The 11,913-nt window shown below is 45.9% G+C and overlaps 1 protein-coding gene across 1 annotated transcript; it reads right to left on the bottom strand.

The window, feature by feature from the left end:
* Positions 1 to 292: 292 nt before the first annotated feature.
* Positions 293 to 10,496, bottom strand: PLET1 (placenta expressed transcript 1). The gene is made up of 5 exons (XM_087868033.1): positions 10,276 to 10,496; positions 5,527 to 5,728; positions 3,079 to 3,140; positions 1,389 to 1,492; positions 293 to 732 (listed from the first exon to the last, which is right to left on the bottom strand). Exons 1-5 carry the CDS (start codon positions 10,454 to 10,456, stop codon positions 304 to 306), a joined length of 978 nt encoding a protein of 325 aa, XP_087724159.1. The 5' UTR covers positions 10,457 to 10,496; the 3' UTR covers positions 293 to 303.
* Between the last annotated feature and the right edge of the window lie 1,417 nt (positions 10,497 to 11,913).

Genomic DNA, 11,913 nt, shown 5'->3' with positions numbered 1-11,913 from the left:
CATGTGAAACCGAGCCAGAATTCCGGGTTACACCCAGACCAGGTCTAAGTAGTTAACAAAAAACCTAATTTGTGTCATGGGAGATCCAGTTGAACATCTGTGTGCCCCAAGTCCACCAGTGAGCGGACTAGCTACCCTCCACCAAGTGACCACCAGGTCTCTGTTTTGGTCCAAAGCAGTGGCAGTAGAGTTGTACATTTGAGAATGTAAAGTCTTCATTCACACGCCTGTCAGAACACTGGCTTGGAACGGAATGTAGGAGGATGCAGTGGAGGCAGGGGCAATGGTTTTCCTAGCTTCCTTCTAGGAGAGGAGTTTGCTGGTGAGAAAGACTAGCAGAAGCTGAATGGCACTTGTGACGGGGCAGAGGAAGGTTCTATTGGCCAAGCTGGTTGTCCTTGGAATCGGGTGTGGGGTTGTCCTGGCCGTGGAGAAGTGTCCTGTCGTTGGGGTTGGGTGTGGGGTTGTTGTGGTTGTGGAGATGTGTTGTGTTATTGGGGTTGGGTGTGGGGTTGTTGTGGTTGTGGAGATGTGTTCTCTTGTAGAGACTGAGTGTGGAGTTGTCCTGGTTGTGGAGGTGTGTCCTGTTGTGGTTTGGTGTGGGTTTGTCCTGGTCGTGGAGATCTGGGAAGTGGTTGTATCTGGAAAACAAAACAAAACAAAAACAATGGCATCAGAACCTCTTTGGGGGGGGGGGGCGCACAGGAGAAAGGAGGCCAATCTGATGGAATGCTAGAGCGAGAGTTCACAAGCAAACTTTGGTCAACACTTTTCAGTGGCCAGTATATGTAGAGGAGGAGGAATAGTAGGGAGTACAGAATGTCAAGGAAGAAAAAACAAGTAGGAAACATTCTCTACCCTTAAGGTCTACACAATTCTATGGCGGAAGGAGTTTATATAACTACTGAATTTGTTGTTGGGTGGGTCCTCTGTCCTCAAATGTGTTCACGTCCTTAATGTTATATTAGATCAGTCAGTGCAAATGTGATCCAGAATGGCACAACTATATTTTTTTCTTGCTAGTTGCAAAGGTTGCATGTAAAGCTTATAAGAACTAGATATCAGGGGCACCTGGGTGGGTCAGTTGGTTAAGCGTCTGCCTTTGGCTCAGGTCATGATCCCGGGGTCCTGGGATAGAGCCCAGCATTGGGCTCCCTGCTTCTCCCTCTCCCTCTGCCTGCCACTCCCCCTGCTTGTGTTCTCTCTCTGTCAAATGAACAGACACAAATCTTAAAAAAAACCCCAAAACCATAAAACTAGTATCATCCAGATCTGAGGATGGCTGCCTCCGCTCTAAAGCCAGTGCACAGAGGCCCTGTTCAAACCCTGGAACCTCTTTCTGTGGTTTCAGAGGCACTGCTCATTCTCCTGTGCAGGGATCTGATCACCCTTTGGTTCTCTGAGGTTGCCTTGCAGAGAAGCAGAGAGAACCAGGGCCTGCGGGTAGTCTGATCTGGAAAAACTGGAGCTTTGTAATGATGCCTCAGAGGGTCTGTGGATCAAAGGGGACTATATGGAAAAAGAAGAAAGGAGAAGTCCTGTGATTTGCTCAGGCTCAGGCACTCTCCCCTGGTGGGGGGGGGGGGTGCCTTCCAGTTAGGAGGCACCGTTTTATCTCATTTAGTGTTTCCCCAGGGCAGATGTTTCTCCAGTATCCCACTGAGCCACAAGGTCTGAACACAACTCCTCCCTCTCTTTCTTTCTTTCTTTCTTTCTTTCTTTCTTTCTTTCTTTCTTTCTTTCTTTCTTTCTTTCCTTCTTTCCTTCTTTCCTTCTTTCCTTCTCTCTCTCTCTCTCTCTTTCTTTCTTTCTTTCTTTCTCCCTCCCCTCTCCCTCTCCTCCTCTCTCTCTCTCTCTCCCTCTCCCTCTCCCTCTCCCTTCCTCCCTTACCCCCTCCCTCTTTGTCTCTCTCTCTCTCTCTTTCTTTCTTTCCTGGTTTTATTAGCATGGAACTAACAAATCCTGATTAGAAACAAACATTTTTTCCTTCTTTCTTAACATTTACATGAGTGGTCATGTTGAAAATGCCCTTCAGAAGGAAAATAACACCTCAGTCTTTTCACAGAGGGAAACCATCAAGGAAGCCATGAAGGTATTCATGTAATAGTTTCCTTAGGCAGAGTCACTTTAAAATTTGTTGTTGAAAATAGATATCCCTTGTGACCACATTTGCAATGTACGGCCAGTAGGAAGATGGGCAGCGTACTACATTTATTTCAGTGTTGGGGGGCTCCCAGGGAAGACCTGTTATCTGAACATTGAGAAGAACAAAGGTTTCTTGTTTTGGTTGAACTTTGTATTTTAAAAACTTCATTAAGAATAAAAGATTGTCTTTATAGTTTTGATGTAAGTCTAAGAAAAGTGGAAAAAAGCAAAAGATGTGGACCATAAGTCCTAATTTCTCCATTTACTTTCTTTGTGGCTTCAGGTGAGTTACCTATCTTTCCTGAACCTCAGTTTTCCTGAATTTGTTTTATCTCCCTAGAAGGTGGTAAGAGAGAAGGAAGAGGACAGAGAAGGGAGGAGAAGGACGAGGAGCTTCAGGATGGTTGGAAGTTGGGGACAACAGCCTATGAAAGGTCAGTGGAAATCCTTGGTGGTGGTGGTGACCAGAGGCCACTCTAAGAACTAAGGAAACTATGAGTATTTCTATACTCTCAAGCCTTCTTTGTGCAAATCTCCCCCTCTTTCCTTAAGCCCCTTGGTTAGAGTCTGCTATACCTAGGAAGGCTTTGTGTGAGTGGGAATTCTTTGTGGAAATTAAACAAAGAGCTGATTTTCCTATCCATCTATGTGGCATTGGACATAATGGCTCCCAAGGAAGCAGCAGTCGGGAGCCACAGATGGCTGTGAGAATTAAATGCCCCTGGGAGTTGGTGAAAGTCTTGGGAATGGCTTGTTTCCCACAGGGCGTAGGATAAGGGGTCAAACCATCTTCTATAGGTCTCAGGTGTTGGGGAACTCAACTGACATCTGGATAACACGTGATTAGAAGACTCTTCTAGGGCACTCACCAAGTAATTTTCCAGGCTGACCGAGTCACTGCCAGATGTGTAAATAGGCCACAGAGGAACTTACCTTTTCTTTGTAGTTGCAGAGAAGAAAATGTAGCCACATTGTAGAAATTAATAGTGAAGGCTCTGTGGAGGGCAAATCAATTAGAGATAATGGTGAGGCCCTTAGCTGTGGGATTCACAAGTCTAGCTCCCTTTTCTGCCTTCCCAGAGGATCCTGACCTCAGCGTTCTCTCCAGCACAATCAGCAGATCATTACTGATCTGGTGTATGTGGTCTTGACTAAGATCCTCCATGGTCTTGCTCCAGTCAAGCTCTTGTCCATCCCCCACCCCACCAACTTCAGCATCCCGAACTCCCCACAGGCTGGAATGCACCTCTGGTCGTTGTTCAAGCCAGTCCTGGTCCCATCTGCCCAGATACTCAACAGTAAGCTCTCTAAAGTCATTTCTCCCCATTGTCATTCCCAGACAAAGCTCCACTGGAGAGACATGCCCCTCAACTGCATGGCCTTGCTGTGAGCCAATCCAGCCACAGGAGGGCCAGCTCCTTGAGGCAGGTTATATTGTCAGCAATGCCTGATACGTAGTAGGTGCTTAATATTCGAGAAATGATCTGTACAGCTTGGTGTGTGTTTCTTCTATCAGTGGTCCCGTTATTATCCCAGTCTCCTGTTCATACATTCAACAGTTAACTAATGAGCATGCACCACGTGCCAGTCACTGTGCTTGGTGCTGAGGGACAGTGGTGAACAAGACAGGCATGGGTCTTACCCTTGTGGCACTTTACAGTCTCTTCAGAGAGACAGACTTGAAACAAAACAATCAATAAACAAGTTAAATAATTGATTGCGGTTGTGACATTTGTTGTGATAAAGCAGTGGAAGTTACAAGAGTGAAAACATGGAGCTGGAACTTGACCTGGGGGTTTAGGGAAGGCTTTCTTGAGGAGTTGATATTCAGCCTCCACAATTATTTCTGTAGAAGCCTTGCCTCCCCAAAACTCATTGTGGAGCCCTGTGGGCAGGGGCCTCTTCACATCCAATTGTGCCTCACCCAGCTGCTCTCCATACCCCCATGATATGCGCTGCTCCCGTCCTCTTGTCAGGCATGGGTACCAAGGCCAAACAAGCAGAGAGGCCACTGCAGGTTATGAGGGGTCTGGAGACCACACTGTTGGTGGGAATGTGCCATTTCTGTGGCAGGTTGTTACTGTTGGGCCTTTTATCTGTTGTTGCATGGAGCATGGAGGCTTTAATGAGGTGAGGGGAAAACAAAGTTGTTGCCCTGATTAGCTTTGGCTGACTTCTAAGAGACTGCTGTCATCGGGAGGCTGAAATGCAGCAGCTCCCTTGGATTTCCACTCTTGGAAGTCACAGGGCAAAATCACCTCTCCAGAGCAGCTATGTCTGACGAGGCCCCAGGCATGGTAGCAGAAGGCGGGATGGCTTGATAGTATCATCACCACTAGTGTCCACAGAGACTTGGTAGCTGTTTACCACCAAGGGGGCACCACTACGGGCCATGGGCTGATGATGGTCAGACCTGCCCTTTCATCACAAAGTGGCCGTGTGAAAGTGTGAGGGCCTTTCAACATGGGCTCCCAGAGTAACCTGGATAACATTACTAGCTGAGAGGAAGGTCTTTTTGTTAAAGCATAATGGAAGCCCTCAGGTGGCCTCACCTCACAACCTGAGTGTGTCCATTTTGTGTGACATTAGGAAGCCAGTTTTATGACACAATCATCACACTTGGCGTTTCCAAAATGAATGTGTGTTTTAAAAAACGATTCTGTGGAATTTGAAGCAAACAGCTGACAAAGATTCTTTGCTTAAACAAACTTTAGTCAGGCTCCAGAACCTTCTCCTAGGCCTATCTATGCACTTCCTTGTAAAATCCGGTTTTAGCAAGAACCCTGCTAAGTCAGTTGAGCAAGTACCTCCCACCCTTTAGCGCTAATACCTCGTTCTTCCTCCTCTACCACCCCCAGGGAATAAGTGATGGCCCTGGCCTGCCTTCTGCAAGAATGCTGTTAGGTCAGTTTAGGCAGAGTCCCCCTCACAGGCCTTATTGTTTCCTCTCAGTGACCCCCCCACCCTGCTTCTTGGCTATAAATTCCTACTTGCGTATGATGATGTATTCAGAATTGAGCCAGGTTCTATCCTGAGGTCTCTTTTCTCCTGTTGCAAAAGTCCCAGATAAATTGTTTTCATTTGTTTGTTTGCTTGTTTGGCTTTAACAACTGTCCAGCTGTGGTTTTAACACCAGAGCTTTCTGTCTCTGTTGAGCCTGCCTGGGGGTGGGAGGGTGGGTGGGAGGAGTGTGTGTGCATGTGCGGGAACTCCAGTAGGTAAAAGGATAGAGAATAGTGAGGCAGAGAGGAGTGCAGCTACTAAATTCTCTACATCGTGTCTGGGGTGCATTTTGAGTTGCCCAAGGTCAGCGTGAAACTGTGTAAATCCTGTCTGCAATTGTAAAAGCCCAAAGCAAATCACAGAGAGATAGGTTCTTACTGTAGCGCGACTGTGGTTATGTTTGTCGAGTTAGGAGATACCCAGTTTGCTATGAAGAGCTGGTCACTCGGATTATCCAGGTGGTACAGGGCACTGTTGTTGCAAAGCTCGTCTACTTTCTCCCAGAGGCCTAGTGAGTTGTTGTTTGCGTCCACTGCTCGCAGGACCACAGAGCTGATACTGGGATTCACAGGAACCAATACTAGGAGGAAAGGGTAAGGAACCAATCAGCCATCTGTGCAGTCAGACAGGGGATGGGGGTCATGAAATCAAACTTTAGCAGGAAAAAAGGAAGTTACAAATAGCGTTGTACATATAGTATGATCCCATTTTAAATGAAGTTGCAGACGAAAGTCTGGAAGGAAATACAAGATATTAACTATGGTGATTTCTTGCTAGTGGGATTATTGATTATTTTTATTTTCTTCCTCGTGCATTTTTGCTTTCCAAATTTTCTCCAGTAAAAGGCAAACAGAAGAAGACCTGTGCTCTGACCCTGGTTTTGCTGTAGAACAGAGGTGAGATCCTCGCTGGCTCTTAACCTCTGGAGCCAGCTTCCTGTCCACCAGACAGAGGGGATAACCTGTTCTGCCCTTCTCTCAGGGAGAGGACGGGTAGGGAGAGGTGTGGTTGATACCTGGGAAAGAGTCAAGTGGGCCCCTTGGGCAGTGTGTCGTGACGTCAGGCACCCTTAGTGCCACGTCAAAGCAGAGCCCATTTCTTGGTCCCAGAATCACTGATACTCTCAGTCTCTGTTGTTGAGCGTGAGGGAAGGGGTGGGGTCTCTGAGCCCTAGTACCTGTCCAATAACCCCAGGATTTCCTGGCCTTCCCCAGTCAGGTAAGTCTTCCCTGTTGACCTAGCCTAGGGTATACTCATAGGGACCCCACTGACACTTGCGAATTCTAGCATTCTGATGTGTAACAGAGCAAACTTTAAGAGAACATTTTAGACTGTCCATTTCCTCCCTTAGAAGATCCCTTCTGTAAGAATTTCTCAATGCTAAAGTGTTATTCTCCAGGGCCCTGTCAGCCACCCCGTATCCTTTCAAAGACTTCTCCGTACAAAGTAAAGAAAATCAAGCATGTAGCAGAATAGGATCAGACAGTCCTAGATAAGAATTCTAGCTCTCACATTCAGGAGCAAGTTATTTCATCTCTCATCCTCGGTTTCTTTATTGTCCATCACTCACTGCACAAATATTTATCGAATGCCCACTCTACACCAGGTCTGGTCCTAGGTCTGGGGATGATGACATATCCCTCCTGATATGGAGATCATGATACCTTATCTACAGGATTCCTGGGAAAAGCACAGAGAAGAGTGTAAGGCTTTTAACACATGATAGGTGTTGGATGAATTGCGATTGTTATTTATTTATTTTTTTTAGCACAAAACGTTTCTGTTCTGTTTGTTTTTGCCAATCAGGGTGAGCTGAGCCAAACCCCACCAGCCTGACTTGCCCACTGAGAACCTGACAGTTCTAGATGTGTGCACGATGGTGAGGTGGATGGTGCTCAGCGATGGTATCCTGGGATAGCACCAAGTCTGTCAGTTCTCCCATGGGCAGTCTCTTGTCTCTGCCATTTCTTCTGTTCTCCCTCTGTCACACTGGCTTCCAGCCTCCTTCCTTCCCTCCTAGGCATCTGTCACCTGGACTTCGGGCCTCCACCTTCTCTCTTCAGGCTGCAGCCAGATCAGATTCCGTATACAACTCTTCCATGAGGACAAAGTACTCTGCAAAACCTTCCAAGTGCCCATCTTTCTAGAGGATCTAAACATTTCTGCTTTTACGTTTTCACTTCTGTTGATTACAGTACCCAACACATGGCTTTTATGACCCTCCTAACCTGGCTCACTGCGCTTTTTGCACTCCTGCTCTAGGGGCAGCAAACCCTCCTCTGGTTCTGCAGACACATCTGGCCCACTCCTGCCCTGGCCTTCGTTCATGTCTGGAACCCTGCTTTGCATCACACATTCCATCCCTGCTTATTCTCCAGGACCCTGCCTATGTTCCATCTCTGGGACAGTTCAGTCCTCTCTTCCCCTCATGAGTAAAACATTTACATTCGTTCCTGTAGAGTTGAGTACTTAATTACATTCTGGCTTGTTCTCTATACTGTGGTTTCATCCACGTCAGTATCTGGCCAGCCCAATGCTGGGGAACTGGAGGGCACTAAATAACTACTCACTGATTGATTTAAAAAGTTGTGCACCCTGGGGCGCCTGGGTGGCGCAGTCGTTTAGTGTCTGCCTTCGGCTCAGGGCGTGATCCCAGCATTTCTGGGATCGAGCCCCACATCAGGCTCCTCGGCTAGGAGCCTGCTTCTTCCTCTCCCACTCCCCCTGCCTGTGTTCTCTCTCTCGCTGGCTGTCTCTGTCAAATAAATAAATAAAATCTTTAATAACAAAATAAAAATAAAAATAAAAAAAATAAGTTGTGCACCCAGTGCTGGACAGTGCCCTTAAAGATGAAGGTTCAGGGAAAAAGGCAAGCACTTTTTATCCCTCTTGCCCATGGAGACAGATACATACCCAGCACGATCTTAATATAAATGTCACTGCATCATGGGTTTTTTTCACTGATACCAAGACAGACCTAGAGAACCTCTTCTAAGATCCTGCCTGAACTGCACGTGTGCCGTGGGACATGCCAAGCCATTTATACATGACTTACCAATGTTGACACAAATCCTGAAATTTAAAAAATTTCAAAATCGAAGTAAGGAAAAGTGGTTGGCCTTAGTGGGTGTTTACCCATTCTCCCCAAAAGTCCTGAGTCCCAGTGCGGTCCTGCAATGACACTCTCATGAGGAAATCATGGAGCCAGTTGTGTAATCCTGGGTGTGGAGTCTGGCACTTCACATCTCTGTGAGCATAGGATTTTGACTCTCAACTTAAATCATTCACATAGTGATTCGGTTTATCATGGAGCTTTTGCACATTTCTGTTCTGAGATGAAGTTGGGTAAAGTTTGGAGAAGTGCCTGGCAAGAAGTAGGCATTCAATGAACTGGAGTTCCTCTCCTCCTTCCCCTTTCTCTCTGCTCTACCCAACACCTCTGCAAATGTTTGATTTCCCCCTCACTCAACATATTCCCTTTCAAGGGGTCTTATGGATCGTCTCTTGACTGTTCATTCTCCTGTCTTGCTACGTTCAGAAGAACCCCAGTCTACATATCTCCACCCAGCATTTTCACTAGATAGATTTCTTTTTCTTCCATTTCAACTGCAAAATCCCTCACCGTATGATATGTTATCTTAGGTTTGGGGTCTGTGATCTCTTTTGTAGCAGTCCCTCTGGCCCCCCAGGTCCTTCCCCGTGTGCAAGGTCACACATATGCTTTCCTGTCCTCATCTTGAATTATAAGATTATCCTCCCTGGCTTGGGAGGACAAGATCCACTGCCTGAGGGAGTGGGATACAGTGATCTGAGTCACAGCTGACGTCCCTAGTGACAGTCCCCATGAAAAAAAGAGAAAAGGACAAGCTGGGACAAGCATGTGACGGCAGACCATTGTCATTCTCCTGCTGAATTCTGGAATCTGTGGTTTGTGGGTGTGGACATCACCCTGGTGCTCTCTGTAGAATTTAGTTAGAGTTTTAGGAGAGCAGAATGACATAGTAATGAGACAGCAGGCTCTGAAGCTGGACATCCTGGCTGAACAGAGCTGGACAAATCTTGGCTCTTACTTAGGTTCAAATATAACAATGCTACGCACTATGGCCTTGGGTAAAACTTTAACTCCCTTATGCTGCAGTTCTCATCTGGGAAGGTAATAGCATTTACCCTTAGAACAGCACCCAGAACGTAGTAAGAAGTCCCAGCTCTCATTACTGTAAGCGAGGAGTGTAGAGTGCAGTGGTTAAGGACTGGGTGTCTGAAGCCAGACTGCTTGGGTTCATATCCCAGCTCCACCCTGTAAGTAGCTCTGTGATCTAAGCAAGTGACTAGCACCTCTACCTCTGTTTCCTCATCTATGAAATGGGAATGATCATGGTATGTTATCTGCTTAACATGTTATTGTGCGATCTAAGTGCATGAATACATGTAAACTACTATATTAAATGTTGTTGTTATGAAAGTAATCAGAAAGCACCTGTCTTTACTTATAGGTTTGGCTGATCCAAAATGGGATATTTGTAAGATGTTCCTAGGTACCTCAAAGAAAAACACTGGATTGGGAAGGAAAGACCAAGATTCGGGAGCCGGTTTTGCCCCTTACTAGCAGGGGAGCCCTGACCTGTCACCTAACTCTTCTCAGCTACAGCCTGTTCATAAACAAGGTGGGAGAGTAACACTTTCCCTGCCTAGCTCACTAGAGTTTCCACCCACACACTAAAGGCAGACAGTGCCTCCCGGTGTTGTGCAATATACTATCATCCATGGTGGCATTGTTTTATCAAATGGATGTGAACAGACCACACACTGTGATGCCCTTATTATCCCTGAAAACAATAAAAACGCCTACTTTATTTAAGTCGGAGAACTTGCTGCAGGTGTGTTCTTGCTCTGGCTCAGTAAACCTGGGTGTCAGGACTTAATGACCCCCAGCTCAGGTTTGCACAGAAAACAGGGAGAAAACAGTCCCACCCAACCAACTCTCTCACACTTTCTGTTTCTGCCCCCACTTCCCATCTGGGTCAAAACACATGTTTTGTGTCATTGAGAGCAGGAGTGGAGGGGTGTGCTCTGAAATTAACTCCCCTCAGAAGACAAAGAACAACAAAGAGAATGGCTTCTCCTCACCTGTGTAATTTGTGTTGCTTTCATAGACCTCTGAATTGGCCATGATGCCTTGGCCAGTGGTGGTGACCTCATTGAAGAGCATGCAGTTGTCAATGTCATCTGTAGAGCTGGCAGAAGAACACAGCAGTCCGAAGCATAGAAACAGCCTGAGTGGCAGCAACATGGAGCTGAGGACTGCCATGATCTTAACCTGTTTGGAAACTGCTGGGCCCGGTACTGGGTAATACCTACAACTCAGCTGCTTATATTCTCCAGGGCTGGAGCTTCTGTGTGAGGTCATATATGCAAATCTCCTTCCCGCTCCTCCCTAAAATGAACTGGTGTCTGGAATTCGGCCCGGTAGGGGTGGACTCCCAATAGGAGTGACTTGCTCAGTACTCGTCAGCATGACCCTTTACCAAGTCCAGTTTTGCTCAAGAAGGGGAAGGTACTGATCATGGTTCTATTTTGCATCTCATTCATCTCAACATCAGCTGTTTGAAGAAAACTGTTGAGAAAAGGCATGGTGCTGGCAAAGTAAAATTCAGAGTTGAGTAATCATCACGTACCTGGCCCATTTAGAAGCTCCACACCTCTCCCTGTAGAGAATTCAGGCATAAAAGCTCTCTTCTTGAAATGTTACATATCCTTTTCTAGTTCTTCTTTATTGAACGTGTCTCCAATCCCAGTTCCTTTTGTGGCTAGCATAAAACTAGGAAGACTGTGCTTTTGGATTTATATTTATTTTCTGGAAAGAAATAGCTTTGGTCCACCTTGCTCCTGACACATTCCTCCATAGCACTATAGCACAAGGAAACTACTAAAAAATCAGAAAATATGTTTTCTTATATCTCTTCTCTGATTTTTATGATTTACTCACTGGAGGAGTACTATGTGAGTAGAAAGGAAACAAAAAAAAAGTAGAATCGAATCAAGGTGATATTTATAAATGTTTCTTTAAGAGAAGTACTCACAGACTGGTAGAGCAAGGACCTCTGAAAAATCTTCTCCAGAGAAGCAGTGAGAACACTAGCAAAAACGGTCAAAATCAACTTTTTTGGAACTCTTGAAATTAACCAAAGGCTTGCAGAAATCTGAGGAGCATTTGTTTAAGAAGAATGGCTGGATCTCATTGAGCACAAAGAGCACTGTGGCATTTTAACTTGGCTTATTTACACCCCTCTCACCACACCTCTGTGCTAGCCTTAGAAACGAACCGCCTTAGACAACCCTCCCAGGTCCCCTCTGTCTTCGGGAGCTTTGTACTATCACTTTATTATCATGCAATAAACTTTGAAAAAAAAAAAAAAGAAATCAACAGCCTTGCTACTGTGGGAGCCATGCAGACGGGCAAACAAGTAGCCAATGGAAGGGAATAGAATGGGCTTGGAGCTCTCCAAAAAGCCTCATTTCCAGAGAATTGTCGCTATGTGACTTGTCTGGAAATTGCCTATAAATTTGAATTCTCAGGTTTTATAAGTTGACCACCAAGTGAACTGAGCAGAGACTTCAGTGGCCACACATGATAAAGAAAATAGACTTCACAAAATTAATTTATAAAAGTCACTAAACAGACAGCAGCAGCAGCAACAACAACAAACAATAACCAATGGAAAATACAACAGACCCTGGGAGGGAAGGGTATCATATATCCAGAAT

Source organism: Ursus americanus, chromosome 16 (assembly GCF_024610735.1).
Source record: "Ursus americanus isolate L20-20 chromosome 16, mUrsAme1.1.p, whole genome shotgun sequence".
Taxonomy (NCBI): Eukaryota; Metazoa; Chordata; class Mammalia; order Carnivora; family Ursidae; genus Ursus; species Ursus americanus.
The sequence above is the reverse complement of the archived record's forward strand: the minus strand, read 5'-3'. Positions and strand labels throughout refer to the sequence as shown.

What these genes read in the sequence shown, in the direction of transcription:
- PLET1 (XM_087868033.1), bottom strand. Translation starts at nt 10,456, where the DNA reads ATGGCAGTCCTCAGCTCCATGTTGCTGCCACTCAGGCTGTTTCTATGC. An exon ending in ATAACCACAGTCGCGCTACA is followed by an intron (nt 3,141 to 5,526) that starts GTAAGAACCTAT and finishes TGCCCTCCACAG; the next exon opens with AGCCTTCACTATTAATTTCT. An exon ending in CAACCTCAGAGAACCAAAGG is followed by an intron (nt 733 to 1,388) that starts GTGATCAGATCC and finishes CTCTCGCTCTAG; the next exon opens with CATTCCATCAGATTGGCCTC.